The 18,808-nt window shown below is 40.0% G+C and overlaps 1 protein-coding gene across 26 annotated transcripts in view; it reads right to left on the reverse strand.

Annotated features, from left to right (window-relative positions):
• Positions 1-3,805, reverse strand: part of RBM26 (RNA binding motif protein 26) — an 83,946-nt gene extending 80,141 nt beyond the window's left edge. For 14 of the 26 annotated variants that reach the window (XM_045480282.1, XM_045480252.1, XM_045480242.1 and 11 more), the window contains exon 1: positions 3,239-3,409. Coding sequence is in view for 12 of the 26 variants with exons in the window: in XM_045480310.1 (XP_045336266.1) it covers positions 3,239-3,309 (71 nt within the window). In the remaining 14 variants the exon portion in view is untranslated. Of the gene's footprint in view, positions 1-3,238 lie in introns of all 26 variants that reach the window. The other 12 variants (XM_045480317.1, XM_045480301.1, XM_045480231.1 and 9 more) reach the window with 4 other exon arrangements.
• Positions 3,806-18,808: the final 15,003 nt, after the last annotated feature.

The following is an 18,808-nucleotide window of genomic DNA, read 5'->3' on the forward strand; positions in this document are numbered from 1 at the left end:
ATTTGGCAATTATAGTTTTAAAGTAAAACAAAAAAATCCTTTCAGATAACAAATACACCTTAAAGTTTCACAAAACCAAGGTTAGAAACCACAAATCTTAAATAATTGGAATTAGCTTTCAAAGTTACCAAGAATTCATCTGAAATGCAATTAAAGGGACAGGAACTTGGATAAGGGCTCAATTTTACCACAGCAATGTACATTATGAAAGGACCAATTCCAATTCCTACGAGGGTTTAGGCTGTACTCTAGCTAGCAGTGCCTTATTTATTCTACCAGTAATGACTGCAGTGCTACAGTCATCTGAGTAAGCTATATGATACCTGAAACTGAATAAAAACACAAGCATACACATGAAGTAACTATATGCTTTATTAAAACTGAATAAAAACACAAGCATACACATGAAGTAACTATAAATAACCTTCTTTTAGATTATGGCATAAAATATAAAGATACTGGATCACCATATTGTATACCTAAAGCTAATGCAACATTATGTGTAAACTATATTCAAAGAAGTTTTTTTAAAAAGGAATGCTATTTCAACTTAAAACATTTTAAGTTTTCTGTTCACCTAGTACTTATTGAACACTAATTACAAGCCAGGTAGTGTTCAAAGATTAATACACATTCATTATTTCCCCCATACAGATGAGGAAACAGGAGGCACTGAGTTAAGTAATTTACCCAATTTTAAACAGCTGGCAAAGTGGCAGAGACGATATTCAAAGCCAGCCATTCTGGTTCCAGAGTTTGTCCTCTCAACTACTACACTACACTGTTGCGTATTTTCTCTCCATTTGCTGAAATAAGGGATCTGGAGCACCCCACTTCAATGAAGCTGTTTTGCTAAGGCTACCAATGACTTCTACCGTTCCAAACTTAAGGGCCACTTATCTGCCTTCATCCTTTTCGGCCATTCTGTAACATCCCATCAAGTTGACAACTCACCTCTTTTGTTTCTTTAGTAACATAAATCTCAACCTTCTACCTCAGACCTTGGCCCTCCTTTCTTCCCTATCAACACATTCTTAATTAGGAAATCTCCCACAACTCCATAGTTTCAAATACAATCTGCATGACGCCAAATTTCTCTAGTCTTCACCTGAGTTCTAGACTCATAACCCAACAACTTATTTGACATCTAACTCAGATGTATAACACTTTACATTTACTGATCAAAACCAACTATCTTTCCTCCTCCCCTCAATGTGTTCTCCCAGCCTTCTCTATCATCACCCATCCAGTTGCTAACTTCTTGGTCATCATCCTTGATTTCCCTTTCCCTCATCTCCCACATCCAATCAATATCAGCAAGTTCTATCAGATCCACTTATAAAACATATTTTGTTGTTTCCACTACCACTCTAATACAAACTACTCACATTTCTGCCTACAATGCCCTCAGAACAGTCTCCTCACATTAATGCCTGCCCCCTTAATCTCCACAAAGCAGGCAGCATTAAAACAAGAACAGGCCTGGGTGGCTCAGTCCGTTAAGCGTCCGACTTCGGCTCAGGTCATGATCTCACAGTTTGTGAGTTCAAGCCCCACGTCGGGCTCTGTGCTGACAGCTCAGAGCCTGGAGCCTGCTTCGGATTCTGTATCTCCCTCTCTCTCTCAAGAATAAAATAAATTAAAATTAAATTAAAATTAAAAAAAAAACAAGATCAAATGAGGGGCACATGGGTTGCTCAGTTGGTTAAGCATCTGACTTCAGCTCAGGTCATGATCTTGTGGCTCACGTCAGGACCCCGTCGGGCTTTGTGCTGACAGTTCTGAGCCTGGAGCCTGCTTCAGATTCTGTGTCTCCCTCCCTACCCTCCCTCCCTTGCTCACGCTCTGTCTCTCTCTCTCTCTCTCTCTCTCAAAATAAATAAACATATTTAAAAAAAAAAAAAAAAAAGAGTTCAAACCAGTCCCTGCCTGCTTTAAAGTATCTAAGGTCTTCTCATTATAAATGAAATCCTAGCTCTTGACCATGGCCTAGAAAATCCTACATAATTTGCCCTGACAACTTCTCCAATTTCATGTCCTTCCATTCTCTCCCACCCCCATCACAAGGTTCCTTGCAGTCACATTGCCTTCTTTGTCTTCCTGGAACACACTGTGATCATATCTGCTAAAGGGCCTTTGCACCTGCTGTTCCTTCTGCAAGGAAAAGTCTTTCTCCAGACTCTGACACAGATGGTTTTCTCCTAAGTGTTGTTCAAACGCTAACTCCTGTGAGAAGTCTTCTAATCACCCTTTTATATGATCCTGTATTATTACAACCGCCATTCCTATTTTTATCTGAAGTTATCTTATTTAATACTCCTTTAGTATTGTCTTGTCAACTTCGGAATTTAAAAGCTCTACCAAAGCCTCCCAGAGTACATAGCAGGCACTGCATAAACTCATTAAATGAGTGGATTTTCCATATTTTAAGTTGTTTACTGTAAATCAACCAATCTTGATAAAACACCTGGATCAAGATATATTTTGTATGTATTACTGTAAAGACAAATCCTTAAAACACTCATTTCTTCAATCTAAAACATTCCGGCACCCTGAACACACAAACCTACACACACACACACACACACACAATCCATCTACAGCAACCCACTTAAAACTGCTAAATATTCCATATGGATAGATAACATTTTCTTCCTCCTCTCCAACTTAACAAACGTGTAGGTGGGAAAAGGGAATCTTACTGGGTACCTTAGCACCTGTTACATCTTCAATCAGTTAGAAGAGGTGCAGATGAGCCAGACAGCACATGGGAAACGTGGCCTTTCTTTCAGGGACTGTATTTATGTAAAACGTGAGTGGCCTGCACTACAACTGCCCTAATCCCTAATAAGGGCCATTTCACTTCACTTAAAGAAACAAGGTATATTAGTCTGTGGGCAAGACGTTATGATTGGATTCATTAAATGAAAGGAAACCGATTTGGGGGCCCTCGTCAAATGTGTGTGCGGCTTGGGGGTCGATCTACACATAACGGGAAAACAAGAGAAGATACCAGTTCAAGGACCAACTCGGTGATAAGATAAAGGTCAGCTCAGGCTCTCCTAAACCTGGGAGCGACGGTGGAAAAGAAGGAGAAAACAAAAAAAAAAAAAACCCTGGGACCTCCGTTCACCGCTTCGGCCTCCATCACAGGCACTTGGGGGAAACTGCACAGATCTATGTGTCCGCCTATCTCCCACTTCCCATCCCTGCAAGGAGATAGCCCCCGGATACTCACATGGGCTCGAGAGTCTTGCTGAGCCAGGACTTGAGTGCCTCGAAGTTTTCAATGATCATTTTAGAAACCATCCACAGCGGCCCCGAGGCCCGTCACACTCCTCCGCCCGCCCAGGTCTCGGCCGCTACAGCCGCCGCTGCCCCCGCCCCCTCCTCCGCGCGCCGCCCGCGTGGGCCGCGGTGGGAGGCGCCGGTGGCAGGTTCCCGCGAGCCCGGATCGGCGAACAGCTCTGCGGGTACCGTCGCAGGCCGCGAATCCACGGGGTGCCAGGAGCTCCCCGTCCCCGGACCCCGGCCCGGGCTGAGGCAGCAACGGTTTGCCCGAGCCCTCCCCTTTCCCTCCACCCAAGCAAATCTTCTTGGACCGGGAGGTCGACACGCGCCTAGATCCGAGCTTTCTCTCAGCCTCGGAACCAGGTGGTGTTGGCAACGCAGAACAGGCAAAAGTGAAGAAAGCGACGACGAAGGGCAGCTCAATGGGAACGATTCGGGGGGTCTTCCCGGCTCCCAGCACCCCCAAGAAGATGGCTGCCGATAAATCTCGCGAGAATTGATGAAGTCTCGCGGTGACTCCCGGAGCCTGCTGGGAAGAGACGTAAGCTCGGCGGAGAGCGCGCTGGGCGAGTGCGGTACTTTGATATTTTGCGTATTTGCCTCGTTTGAGGCCTTTGTGCCTTTTTACGCTTTGGTCCGCTTATGGAATAAAGACTTTATTTTTATGCACGGAGGGAAAGGCCTCTGACTTCAGAAACAGCGGGAGCCCCACTCGTCCTGTGTATAGACGGCTGTGGCGCATCAGCCGGAACGAACCTGCGGACTGGAGCGCTCGTTGAGAGCGTCTACACGTTGTGCGAGGACGCACGGCGGCCAGGGGGTTCCAGGTGTGCTGTACTGCCTCCTCCGTTTATCTCAGTGTCTTGCAATACCGTATAGTGTGTGCTGTGGTGTGGACAAGGTTGGGAAGCACAGGCTGGTATAATCTAACCCAGTGAAACTTCCAGAGGATTAGTGTTTTGTCCAGAATTACTCAACTTGATGGTAGAACAGTAATGATCTAGGGATGCCCCAAAAGAAAGGTGAGATAATCTTATTAGTTCTCTAATAGTTTTCAAGCATCTGAAACTTCAGACTTTTCCCTGGCTAAAGATAAGAACAGTGTGTTTTTAATTCTCTTTATGTAGAGCCGATTCAGTCACAGATAGGGAAAATAAATAGTATCAAAAGACAGAGCCTTCATATCAGCATCCTAAATTAACTTCCCTTCTGAGGAAGTTTGGATCCTGCCTGAGTTGGTCTATTTGCTATTATTTACTATCATTAAGGTGCTAGGTGGAGGTGGGGGCGGGGACGGGGTAGGAGGCGACTGGGTAGCTCAGTCGTTGAGCCTCCGACTTTGGCTCAGGTCGTGATCTCCCGGTTCACGAGTTAAGGCCTCCGTTGGGTTTTGTGCTCACAGCTCAAAGCCTAGAACCTACTTCAGATTCTGTGTCTGTCTGTCTGTCTGTCTCGCTCCCTGCCCCTTCCCTGCTCCCGCACGCGCTCTCTCTCAAAGTAATAAAATAAAATTTAAAAAAAGGTACTAGGTGGGATTTTGCAAAAGGTCTAGTACCTGTAAAACTATAATGAAATGAAAATAATTTGCAATATAAAGACGCTTAGAGTAAGTAGACAATGAAAAGCTCTTTAATGATAGATAGTGGTAGAGTAAAATTGCCCTTAGGAGCCCTTTTTTATAATTTGCTAGATTGAAGTGTCCTTAAGCAATAAGTGGGAAAGATTATCAAGAAAGCTAGACATTTGTTTTAAAATATAGCATGTAGAGTAGAATGAAATTAGAATTCAACCACTGAATAATCAGAGTGTTGATTAAAGTGATTTAGCTGAGTGAAATAAGCCAGAAACGAAAGGACAAATATTGTATGATTCCACTTATGAGGTACCTAGAGTAGCCAAACTCCCAGAGATACAAAGTAGAATGGTAGTTGCCAGTGCTGGGCAGGTAGGGGAGTTATTCTGTAATGAGTAAAATGTTTCAGTTTGGGATGTGGTAAAAGTTCTGGAGAGGAACATTGTTGATGGTTGCACAACAATGTAAATGTACTGAACGTCATTGAATTGTACATTTAAAAATGATAAAAGTCATAAATTTTATGTATATTTTACCACAATAAAAGTGATTTTTTAATTTAATATTGCTATGGGAAAAGCAAAATCCTAATTGTTTAGCCTGTCTGATAGGTTTGTCACGGGCTGACTCCAACATTGTTTTCAACTTCATCACCAACTGTTCCGTACCTGGCCTTCTGCTCCAGCCTTCCAAAAGCTAATCATTTTCCTTCTGTCAAATACTGTATACTCCAGGCAAACTGATCTGCTCACCCTCCCCTTCTCCAAACATTTATACCTGTCATTTCTACGAGGAATGCCTCTACTTCTTTCTCTGGCTGCTCAAACCTTACCCATTCTTAGTACCACTGCTAGTATATGTTTGAAGTCTTTTTTTATTTTCCATAAATAATAGCAACAGCCTTTTAATCTCCCTGCCTCTTAGGCTGCCCCCATTATCAGTTCATCTTCAATTGCCTTTATCATCATTGCCTTTAATAGTAATCATGGTAAAACTTGAATCTAATCATGTCACTTCCCTGCTTACAATCTTCATCAACTCCCACGTTGTCTTCAGGATAGAAATCCAAATTCTTTAACATTCTATAAAAGGCCTTTCATAATCAAATCTCTACCTATTTGCCTTAGAAATTTCCTTCACAGGGGCGCCTGGGTGGCTCAATTGGTTGGGCATCCAACTTGGGCTCAGGTCATGATCTCACAGTTCACGAGTTTGAGCTAGCCCTGCAAGGGGCTCTGTGCTGACAGCTCAGAGCTTGGAGCCTGCTTTGGATTCTGTGTGTGTGTGTCTGCCCCTCCCCTCCTCTCAGAAATAAATATTAAAAAAAAAAGAAAAGAAAAGAAACTTCCTTCACTGCCTTTCAGCCATTACCTTAAGCTATTATTCCATGTTCCTTGAGGGAGGTGTGTTCTCTCACTAAATGGAGCCACTCTCACTAAATGGAATGGTTTTCCTTCCCTTTCACTTGATGAAATCCTACTCATCCATCATAATTCAGTGCATACAGCATCACCTTTGGAAAGCCATCCCTGACCTCCCTGCTCTAAAGCAAGAGTCCCTCTGAGGTTTTCTCACATCAGCCTATGCTTGCCTCTGTCATAACACTCATTGCTTTATTTTTTGCAAGTATCTGATTATCTGTCCTTCAGTAACAATAGTTTTGAGTTTTGAAGTTCCTGCTCCAAGCATAGCTCCTCATATATACAGTCAGTTCTCAATTCTTGAATGATTAAGTGAAGCTTTGCCACTACCATGAGATCTTCCCTGACCAATGAAGCTGACAGCAACCTCTTCCTCCTCTAAATCCATTATACAGTTGTTACTACTCCACACTTAGTCGTCAGTGCTTTGCAGCATGCTTCTCTTTCTTAACCATTAACATTTACCCCTTATCACTTTAGTACTTCTTTGGCTGTGCCTTCAAAGGTGATAATTAGCTAGTGTGATTATCAGTGCTGCTAAGGGAAGACTAAAATAACCTCCATAAAGTACTTTCTGCATTCAATAACAAACATTTCAGAATGTCCATTATTAGGTTACCTACTTAACATTTTCCAATAAACTTTCAAAGTCCTGTTTCTTTGTTAGTGATGTTGCCTGGAATGACTTTCCTCATTGCTCAAAAACCAGCTTTTTGGGGTGCCTGGGTGGCTCAGTCGGTTAAGCGTCCAACTTCAGCTCAGGTCATCATCTTGTGGCTTGTGAGTTCAGCCCCACATCTGTGCTGACAGCTCAGAGCCTGGAGCCTGCTTCGGATTCTGTCTCCCTCTCTGCCCGTCCCCTATTCTCACTCTGTGTGTCTCTCTCTCTCAAAAATAAAAAAATATTTTTTTTAAAAAATTAAAAAAAAAAACAGCTTCTCACTGATGTCCTAGGTGAAGGTAGATGCCTCTAGGTTTCTACCTGTAGGATAGGAGTTAAAACATTCAGTTTTCTGCTCTGTCTCCCTGACTAGATTATGAACTTTTTAAGGACTAGAACTCAAGCATATTCGTCTTTGTACTTCCTATACTTAACAGTGTCTGGAGCTCAAAAACGTTTGTTGAGGGATATGTGCTTAATTTTAAATAGGAAGGAGGTAGAGGCAGGGGGAAATATTTTGGACAGGCAAGTCATAATGACACTTCCTAACAGACTTATATCTCCTTGTGGTTTCCTTGGCTGCCCTCATCCTAGGAATATTCTGTATAGTGTACATAACTCCTCCTTGGGTTCTTCCAGTTCTCTCTCCTAGCTGATGGATATAATCTTATCACTCTCAGTGTTGCCTTTGGGCTCTTGTTTAAAAACTCAGCCTGCATTTTGACTTCACAAAAATAGCCTACATTTTCTATTTCCTTTATTGTTCATTACTCTCCAGAGAATCACATTTAGATTGTTATTCTCTCTGGAATATATTCCTTTATTTGGTGTAAGGTGGGGATCTAGCTTATTTTTCTCCAGATGGCAAGCCAATTTTTCTCTGTAATTATACACAATAGTCTGTCCCTTCCTCATTTATTTTTGATGCCACTTTTATCATATATCATATTTCTATTTATATATGGTTCTGGTTCTGAACTTAGTTGGTCTCTTTGTCTATGACTACACCAGTGCCATGTTGTTTATATTTACCATCATCTTACAGACTATCTTAACAGAGCAAATCCCTCTGTTTTGCTCTTTTTTCCCCTGAAATTTTACTTAGCTAAACATAAACCTTTCTTTTTCCAAATACTTTCTACAAGAAGATTGTTGAGCTTATTTAAAAAAATCCTTTATTGAATTTATAGATTAATTTGGGTTGAATTGGCATCCTATAATGTATGGCAGTCGCAGGTACACTTCAGCTCTGCCTCAAGAAAGGACTCACTGCCCAGCTGAAGGCATGTACTTAGCTGATAGCCTCCGGCTGTTAACTTTGGGTTTGCCTCAGATTTCAAGCTTAAGTTACACTATTATCAGGGCAGCCCCTTCCCCCATGCCCATCCTCAGCCAAAGACTGAGTCAAGCATAGTATAAAGACCTACTCAACATTAGGAAGACAAGCTTTGTCAGACCTGCATGGCAGTCACATGGCTCCCCCTGCCCAGTCCTGCTTCCGCTCTCTCCCTTTCACGAGTGCCACTCTGCAATAAATCTTTTGTACTTCTAACTCATCTCAGCATCTCCCCAGAGAGCCCAACTTATGATACAACTTAAGTCATCTGACTAATTCTGTTTTCATAAATTAAAAAAATTCATAGTTAATAACAAAATCTAACCATACTTTCTGGCCCAGTTACTTCTTTGAAACCATCCCTACCTGACTCAATTTAATACACTTTCTCCCGGGGCTCCTGGGTGGCTCAGTTGGTTAAGCATCTGACTTCGGCTCAGGTCATGATTCACCGTTCATGAGTTCCAGCCCCACATTGGTCTCTGTGCTGACAGCTCAGAGCCTAGAGCCTGCTTTGGATTCTGTGTCTCCCTCTCTCTCTGCTCTTCCCCCACTTACACTCTGTCTTTCTCTCGCTCGCTCAAGAACAAATAAACATTAAAAAAAAATACACTGTCTCCCAAAACATACATTCTAACAAGTCTTTGACTTGCTCTCTCCATCATTGATTTAGTACCTGTCATTTTATTTTTTTAGTGTACATATACTTTATCCTCCATCAAATGCTCTGAATGTAATCCCCAGTGGCCTCCTTGAGTACTTTGATCAGGTACTTCCTTATCTCCTGTGTTCAACCCTTGTACTCTACTGGGCCTTTCTAATGGCAATGTTCAACAAATGTTTCCTGAAGGTCTGCTCTACTTGCTGACAATACCATATCATCGTGCCATTACTTGCTGAGAATATAGTGGTAGATAAGAAAGACATGATACATGCCCTAAGGAGCTTACAAGTTAATAAAGAAGGCAGACTTCTAACAAATAATCATATAAGAAAAAACTTATACTTACAAGTTATGTTAGGTATTATAAGGAGGGAAATATGAACCATTTGAGCAATTTAGACTGGAAATGCTCAAACATGGCTTCTCTGAGGGTATGTTATTTAAATGGTTTAGGAAAGTGAATTATGAATACAGGTTAGCCATGTAAAACAAAATAGAGATGAACATTCCAAGCCTACATGATAGCTTGTGGAATGTTCAAGGTAAGGAAGGGCCAGCATCTTAAAGGCCAGAGAAGTGAAAGCATGTTGAATGAGGAGGAAACATAGCTATGGGTCAAATTAGGTAAACAAATTAGGTAAACATAGCTGTGGGTCAAATTAGGTAAATTGGGTTAAGATTTTTAAACAAGATTTCATTTAAAATATGACGAGAAGCCATTGAGAAGGTTTCAATGTGGCAGGATGAATTGAAAACCTGAACATCTCATAAGAGAAAGCTTAATTAAATTTTGGAGTTTTTTAATCTGTTTTTTTAATTTAACTTATTTTTTTTAATATTATTTATTGTGTGTGCTCTTGGTTTTGGGGGTAGATTCCCATGATTCATCGCCTACATACAACACAGTGCTCATCCCAACAAGTGCCCTCCTCAATGCCCATCATCCATTTTCCCCTTACTCCCGCACCTCTCCATCAACCCTCAGTTTGTTCTATGTATTTACGAGTCTCTTATGGTTTGTCTACCTCCCTCTCTGTAACTATTTTTCCCCCACCCTTCCCCCATCATCTTCTGTTTTCTCAAGTTCCACATATGAGTGAAAATATATGATATCTCTCTTTCTCTGACTTATTTCACTTAGGATAATACCCTCCAGTTCCATCCACATTGCTGCAAATGGCAGGATTTCATTCTTTCTCATTGCCAGGTAATATTCTATTGTATATATGAACCACATCTTCTTTATCCATTCATCAGTTCATGGACATTTAGGCTCTTTCCATAATTTGGCTATTGTTGAAAGCTCTGCTATAAACATTAGGGTACATGTGCCCTATGAATCAACACTCCTGTATCCTTTGGATAAATTCCTAGTAGTGCTATTGTTGGGTCATAGGGTAGTTCTACTTTTAATTTTTTGAGGAACCTCCACAGTGTTTCCCAGCACTGAATGGTTTGCATCCCCAACAGTGCAAGAGGGGGTCCCCTTTCAAATTTTGGAGTTTTAAATAAAAACAAAAAGGAGGCAAATCACTTTTAATGTAACGCTAGGATTTTTATTTCCCTAGAAGTAGAATCAAGATCATGTTAATAAAGGGAATATGGTTTTCTCATCTGAGACTAGAAACCAATAACTTGGAAAGAGAAATAATGCTTTGTGCCGTGGTGAAGTATGTCCTTAGGTAATTCAAGAGGAAACCTTTCAGCAGTTGCTAATAGTGTAAACTAGGAGCAGAGGACATACTATCATTTCCCCCTTAATAAGATCAGAGTACTTCTGGTGGCAATAAAAGAATTTGAAGGACAATCACCAATTCTTTAGTGGGCACTCCATTTATACCCATAATTGATTATAATGACTCCCTATAGCAGTACTTTAATGGAAGGGATCTAAAACCTAGCAGAGCAGTACAGAGTAAGAGGACTAGAAGTTGTGCTACTAATACACTGAACTCTTTGTAAGAAGAGGAGGGGCCCCTGGTGGCTCAGTCTGTTAAGCGTCCAACTACGGCTCAGGTCATGATGTCATGGTTTGTAGGTTAGAGCCCTGTGTGGAAATTCCTTGAGTTTTGACATATATTGTTTTCTCTCACCTTCTTACCATTGCTCAGGATCTTTTCTGTATAATTCTTTTTCTCTATCTCCTCTCTCCACTTAAAAAACAAACAAACAAACAAACAAACAAACAAAAAACCAGGGGCGCCTGGGTGGCTTAGTTGGTTGAATGTCTGACTTCAGCTCAGGTCATGAATTCATGGCTAGTGGGTTCAAGCCCTGCATTGGGCTCTGTTCTGACAGCTCAGAGCCTGGAGCCTGCTTCAGATTCTGTGTCTCCCTCTCTCTCTGCTTGCACTCTGTCTCTGTTTCACAAAAATGAATAAACATAAAAAGATTTTTTTTTAAAGAAGAGGAAAAGTTCTTCCATTTTAGAAAAGCACTATCCAATAAAAATATAATAGGAGCCACATGTGCAATTTTACATTTCCTGGTGGCCATATTTTTTTAAAAGTTAAAAGAATGGTGAAATTAATTTTAATATAGATTATTTTACCTATAGTATCTAAAATACTGTCATTTCAATGTGTGATTAATATAAAATTTATTGATATTTTACTTCTTTTGTTTACTAAGTCTTTGATATCTAGTGTATACTTTACAATTACAGCTCACCTCAACGCCACATCACAAGTGCTCAATAGCCACACATTGCTAGTGGCTCTCTATTGGACAGCACAGCTTTAAAACTTTAGAGAGTGTCTCATGTGGGTATTTAATTGTGGCTGATGTCTGTTGTTTCAGTGTCATTGGTCATTTTCCTCTGGTCAGGTACTGGCCTTCAATAAAAGTGGGCTTGAATTTCAAAAGCCCTAATTAAGGTTCTACATCATTACTTTTATAATAGACAATTTTGTCCTAGGGCTACTATGGAAACAAAAACAAAGCATTTAGGTGAACTTTCTCCAAAAGACTGTTCCTCCCCTTATTTCAGGTGGAGAATGAGAAAGGAAGGGACAATAGGGTATATACAATTTTCTTCTGATTCTTGGCTTGAAGGACAAACACATCTCCACAGTAAATATTTGTTGGATAAAAAGCAATGAAATGAAATGATATGGCAGAGTCCCCACAGAAGCTCTCTGGGGATCTTATGCATATAAGCATGTAAATACCTACTTCTCATGGAATTCCAAAATGAACTTTGTCGATCTGCTTTGCTTTCTCTTTGGATGTTTTTGTTTGTTTGTTTGTTTGTTTGTTTGTTTGTTTTCAGGTATTCATCTTTACAATAGCTAATGGAATGCTATATGTAGCATGAAGATAAAGGGAACCCCAGGAGTCTTGGCTCTCAACCTAAGCTGTCAGACTCTCACTCAGGTTATAGGAATTGTTCTCCAGTGTTAATTCATTCAACAAATATATATTCATCATATATATGTATATACATATATATGTGTATATATATATATATATATATATATATATATATATATATATATATATGAATCTAGGTCCTGGAAATATAGATGTAAACAAGACAGGCGAGATCCCTACCTCAATAGATTTTTCTTAATGCTTTTTATTTTTATTTTGGAAAAAATTAAACATACACAGAAGCAGAAAAGAGTATAATCTTTCTTATTCAGTTTCAACAATAATCAACTCATGATCAATCTTATTTCATTGATACTCCATCCTCTCCTCTTACTCCATTTCAAATTATTTTGACAGCGTAAACATCATATCATATGAGTTCCTTGACAGATGGTTTTAATATTACACATTTTCCCCGTCTGGATACTGGAGATTTATACCTGTCATCATCTATAGCAGTTTGTACAAGAACTTTGTAAATGTGTGCTTATGTGTGTATGAATATGTAATGTATATACCTGCATGTATGCATATATCTCTTCACCCTCCATCCAATCAATCTTTAGTATTTATTGAGTCTTCCTCATAAGTACACCTAGAATCTACTCATTGTCATTCAACCCAGGTTATACACTGAAGCCAAAGAAATCCATAAAAGTCCATGCTAATCATGTTACTACTTAAAATCCTTTATTGACTCCCCATTTACCAGGCTGAAGTACAAATTTATTCATAATAATACCTAATTGAAATTTAGCGTGTTTTATGGTATTAAACACCATGCTAAGTGCCATAGAGAGACAGAGTGTGTGAGAGACAGAATATCAGAGGGAGAAAGAGGGAGAGGGAGAGAGAATGTTAATCCTCACAATTGAGCATTCCCATTTTATAGCTGATGAAATTAAAGTCTTGAGTTGCCTAAATATATTCAGTGAGTGCTCAAGCATGGTAGACCTTGAACTCAGATTACTGAACAACAAAGACCACATCTTTAACCACATTTTACTAAATCTTTCATTAATTGGTATCTGTCTAGCTCTCCAGATTCATCTCACTTCTTCACCTTTCACACTCTACAGTACTGCCTTACCAAAGTATTTGTAGTTCCCCAAATAAACAATACTGCATTCTGCAATAAATGAACTGGTATATTCTGAAGAAAACATCAAAACAGGAACATGAATACATTTTTTAGAGAATTTGGAATTTCTTTTCTTTCTTTTAATGTTTATTTTGAAAGAGAGCGCAAGTGAGAAAACATGGGGGAGGGGCAGAGAGAGAAAGAGGGAGAGAGAATCCCAAGCAGGCTCCACAATGTCAGCATAGATCCTGATGCAGGGCTTGAACCCACAAACCATGAGATCATGACTCAAGCTGAAATCGAGAGTTAGACGCTCAACCGACTGAGCCACTCAGGCATCCAAGGGATTTCTTTTAAAGTATCAAACTGGGGGCGCCTGGGTGGCGCAGTCGGTTAAGCGTCCGACTTCAGCCAGGTCACGATCTTGCGGTCCGTGAGTTCGAGCCCCGCGTCGGGCTCTGGGCTGATGGCTCAGAGCCTGGAGCCTGTTTCCGATTCTGTGTCTCCCTCTCTCTCTGCCCCTCCCCCGTTCATGCTCTGTCTCTCTCTGTCCCAAAAATAAATAAACGTTGAAAAAAAAAATAAAATAAAGTATCAAACTGAATATGATAAGAAAAACCAGATAGAAGGAATTTTCTGCATGTATTTTATCATTAGCATTATTTTTATTTTGAATTTCAAATGGCAAAGCATTATAATATTCTTAATGCATTGGGCCTATAAAATCCTCAGTCTATTCCTAGCTGTCCTTTATTCTGTTCCAAAACACACTGCCCTTTATTCTGTCCTTTGCACAAGGAGCCCCTGCTGTTTAGAGCATTTACCATGCCCAACTCTATTCTGTATTTAGCTCCTAATCACACTTCAGTGTTTAACTTAAAAACCACTGCCTCTGGGATACCTTTTCTGACTGGGCTGAGTGTTCACAGTATTTATTCCTGTTATAATTATATCACCTTGTATGGTTAATAGTTGTCTGTCTACCACATTGAAGGATTATGTTCCTTGAAGGCAAAAGCTTTTTTACCATTCACTGTTTTATTCCAAATATCTAATGTATAATAGACAGTATTTTTCTTTTTTCTTTCCTTTCTTTCCTCTCCTTTCCTTTATTTTTCTTCATATTTAGGTTTACTAGTTGGCTGCTGCAAGGGAGAGTGTACACCATGGAGAGTTCAAATTTCAACAGGTGGCAGTTATGAAAGAATACCTATAGAGTTTGAAGAACCAGAATTAGTCAGGATGGCCTTGGCAGGAATTGGTCAAAATTTGTAAATTAGAAAGTTGCTAGAACCATCAGTGGTCTTATCTTTAGGACACATGACTTTGTTAGGTTAGTTTGTTTGCCTGTGGTCTTATTCAGAATACCATGGGTCTAATGAGTTGGTATTAAGGGTCCGAAGATAGTTTGTGGTGCATGTCATGGGTTTATACAGTTTTGCTATTTTGTGAGTGACAATACAGTTTTGCAAGTTGTGGTTTCTGTTTCAACTTTTAGTTCCCTTTTCACATCCTGGTTGCCAGCTTAACCAGTTTTTCCCTTTATCTAAAGAATAATGACAAAGCTCCTGTCCTCTAAAGAAGTTCCCAGTCTAGGCTATTATAACTTGATATAATAGAGATATGAATAAAGCATTATGGAGTTCAGAAGAAACAGCCAACTTTTTTTTTTAACTACCATTTGTTGAAATCCTGCCATATGTAAAGCTCTATATATGATAATGTACTAGGCAAGTTACATACATTATTTAATCCTCAAAAATCCTATGAAATTGATGTTATTTTTCTTATCCTCATTTTAAAGTCAAGAAATTGAGATGCAAAATGGTTAACCTAGCTAAGATGTTATAGATCTAGGACTTCATTAGACAAATATTTGCTGGAACTGTTCTAGGTGCTTATCTAATCTCCAAAACAGACCTTTGAAGTAGCTACCACTCTTTATCCTATTTCACTGTTGACGAAACTGATTCATGAGGAAATAAAGTAACTCATCTAAGATCACAGAGCTTGTGACTACATTGCAGAGGCAGGATTCAGGCCCAGGCCACTTTGCTGCTTCTCTTGAGCCCTGTTCTTGGGCTCTCACATCTTTTTACTTAACCACTGTGCTGATGTGCCTCATTGGTAGAGGAGAAGCTTTACAAAAGAGTTGACTGTGGGCTGGAGCAGGACAGTTTTAAGCAGGATACTTCCAGATGGATCAGAGAGAGAAGGCTATGCCATTTTATTCAGGAGGAATAGCTGGTGTGGAGCCCTGGGAGCAGGAAAGCTCCGTTTGTTCAGGAAATGGTGAGGTTTGAGAAATTCTGAGTGCCTTGAGTGAGGAGTTGTGGCAGCTGAATAGAGCTGGACACATGTATTGGGACCAGATTAGGACTTTACCGTTGCCCGTCCCCTGCCCCCATTTAACCAAAAGGATTCCCCTCTTAATACTGAACTTGGTTCTGATTGACCATTCTGGTCATAATGCATCCCCAAAGGAAAGAGATTTGTCACCAGTAAAGATATTCATGCTGGAGGCAACTTCAGAAGAAAAGTTCCAAGAATGTGTTAAGCAAAGAGACCTTTAGGGAAAAAATGCTGCTTAGAGATATTCTTAAAGCAATTGCTTTGTAGAGCATAAGGCCCATTTGAATGTCTATGTCCTTGTAAATTAAAGAAAAAATATGTCATCATCTTCAATCAATCCAGGTTCCTGAATAGGAGCTTTTATTTATGGGGTTCTGGGAGCTGACACGCATTTATTCTTCACATCAATCCCATAAGGTAGATACTATTCATTCCTCAACTGTAGAGATGAGGAAACCAAGGCAGAGAGGACTGCAGGGATTTGGGCCCATAGCACAGTGGGAGGTGGTAGAGCCAAATTTTCAACCCAATTTGCCTGATTTCAGAGCCTGTTCTACCACATGGCCTTAAGGAGTCTGAGATCTTTTAGCTTGTGGAAGTACAGAACATCCCAAACAGAGCAGGCAGTCAGATGTCTGGAGAGCTAGCAGTGTAGAGAGAGAGGGCAGTGCCAGGGCCAAGAGGAGGGGACTTGACAGAGCTTTATCCATCCCTGCCCCTTTCTGCATCAGACCTGCCCCTGTTTGCATGCATCACTGGGATTCATTGGTTTAAAATAGTGTCCTCAGCCAGTGTTACTCCTTGGACAGCAAGAGATAATCCAAAAAGCTAAGAACCGAAATGCTGATTGCCCTTGGGCGGCAGAGCTTCAATCAGGTTTGTTGGAACATGGGTGCATCAACCAGTTAGCAGATATATTTGTATTGACCTTTTTGTTACAACCTAGTGATTTGCTTATTTAACTAATGACAGGTGCTCTCAATCAGGAGCTGTGACCACAGAAAGATCTTTGCAGACTCTGGACAAGTGATGATCTGTGTCAATTTTTGTTATGGCATTCAGGGTCTTCACAGCATCAGGGAAAAGTGGTGGCAACAGCTAATGAGCCCTCAGCTGCACATTTTGAAAATGAAGGAAATTATCTTTTTTTTTTTTTTTTCTATAGAGTGTGCTTGTGGATTAGTTGTATCAACTGGTTAACTTAACCTAAGAATGACCTGGTCTCTTTGCCTTATATTTGTTCCTACTAGGGGCAGTGGTATATATAGTGTGGCCAATGAGAGCCTGAATTGTAGTTAGGCCACCAGAGTCTGAATCATGATGCCTTGGCTTATTTTGGGCAAGTTACTTAAGCTTTCTGCACCTTAGATTCTTCATTTCTGAAATGGGAGTAATAAGATGATACATTTTTAAATTGTCATTTATTGCTTTTTGGTGGTCTTCTGCGTGGTAATTATCATGGTATCATGCTCATAATGTGAGTTGCAACTCACAGAATGATGAGAAATAATAAATGCCTTTAAGCCACTAGGTGGTGGTTAGTTTGAGTTGGCGAGTTATATAAACATTAATTGTTACAAACGCCATTGTACACTGAGGCCTATACTCTCTATCAACATATACTCTTCTTATGACACAGACTTAACTTTCATTCCATCATTCATTCAACCAATATTCATAGTTGATTTATGCATATCAAGGAGATTTTTTAAAACAAAATTAAGGTAACTCATGGCATCAAAAAATGTTTAACAACAAGCCTCCCAAGCAACAGAACCAGCACACCTCTAAGAATCATACCAGCCAATTTGTTCCTTCCTGGACCTTTTCTATTGATTGCTCCTGCATTCCAATGACACAATAACAACCACCCACTCTGAGCTTCTCTGTTCAAGACACGAATAATAGGTATAGAGAAGCTAATTGACTTAGCTTGATTATATTCCTATCTTTTCACCCAATGAGCGATTTTACTTCCAACGTAAGTTGTAGGACAAAGCATGTTATCACAGTTGGCATGTTAAAAGTTGCAACTTTAAAACAGTAACACGAACAAGATTAAAATTCTGAGTCTTTTCCTTCAATAAATGATCTTCTTTGCATATAATTTTCCAGAAGGTGGATATTAATTTAATTTGAGAGCTGATGTCCAAAAGGCAAATTCAAATCATAAATAAAACACTCAGGCTCACAAATACCCCCAAACAAAACCAATAGAAATTATCATCATATAAGACTTACTTGGAGCTGAAGAAGTAGTAATGATCAATGAGAGCTGCTTAGCTGATAGGTTCTGGCTCAGGGTCTCTCATGAAGTTGCAGTCAGGATGGCTACTGGGGCCTCAGTCTTTGAAACCTTGACTGGGGCTGAAGAATCTTCTTCCAAAATGGTTGTTGGTAGGAGTCTTAAGTTCTACACCACATGGGCCTCTTTGCATAGATGTTTAAGTGTCCTCTATCATATGGCAGTGGGTTTTCCCCAAGACAGGCAATGCAAGAGAGAGCAAGTCAGAAGTCACAGTGTCTTTTATGAATTAGCATGGGAAATCTAACACTGTCACTTTCACCACATTCCGTTCTTTAGAGTCACCATACAGCCCACATTTGGTGGGGAGGAGAATTAGGCCTCATCTTTAGAAAGGAGGTGCATCAAAGAATGTGTGGACATATTTGAAAACCACAGCACTTCTAATGAGACTGGGACATTCTACTACATTCTCTACTACATTCTCTAATGAGAGTAGGACATCAGTGATTCCTCCAGGAACCCTGGCAGAGAATTGACTGTTTGCCTGCATATACTACCTTTGCAGATAGAGACTGGTGGTGTGCTGGTTAATATTTAGCAACTAGCTTTCTAGAAAATAGAATATATGGATACATATGTATGTATATAAGTTTTGCTGCTGTAAAAGATATGTAGCACACAACAAATGATAAAATATATAATACTCTTTATTATGAATTCCATATAACAAATCAGTTCTGACCTGTTTTTGCTGATTTTTACCAAATGCTTGTATCTGTAACATTTTATGCATCATTTTTTTACATCTA

The sequence above is a fragment of the Leopardus geoffroyi genome, chromosome A1 (genome assembly GCF_018350155.1).
Source record: "Leopardus geoffroyi isolate Oge1 chromosome A1, O.geoffroyi_Oge1_pat1.0, whole genome shotgun sequence".
NCBI classification, from domain to species: domain Eukaryota; kingdom Metazoa; phylum Chordata; class Mammalia; order Carnivora; family Felidae; genus Leopardus; species Leopardus geoffroyi.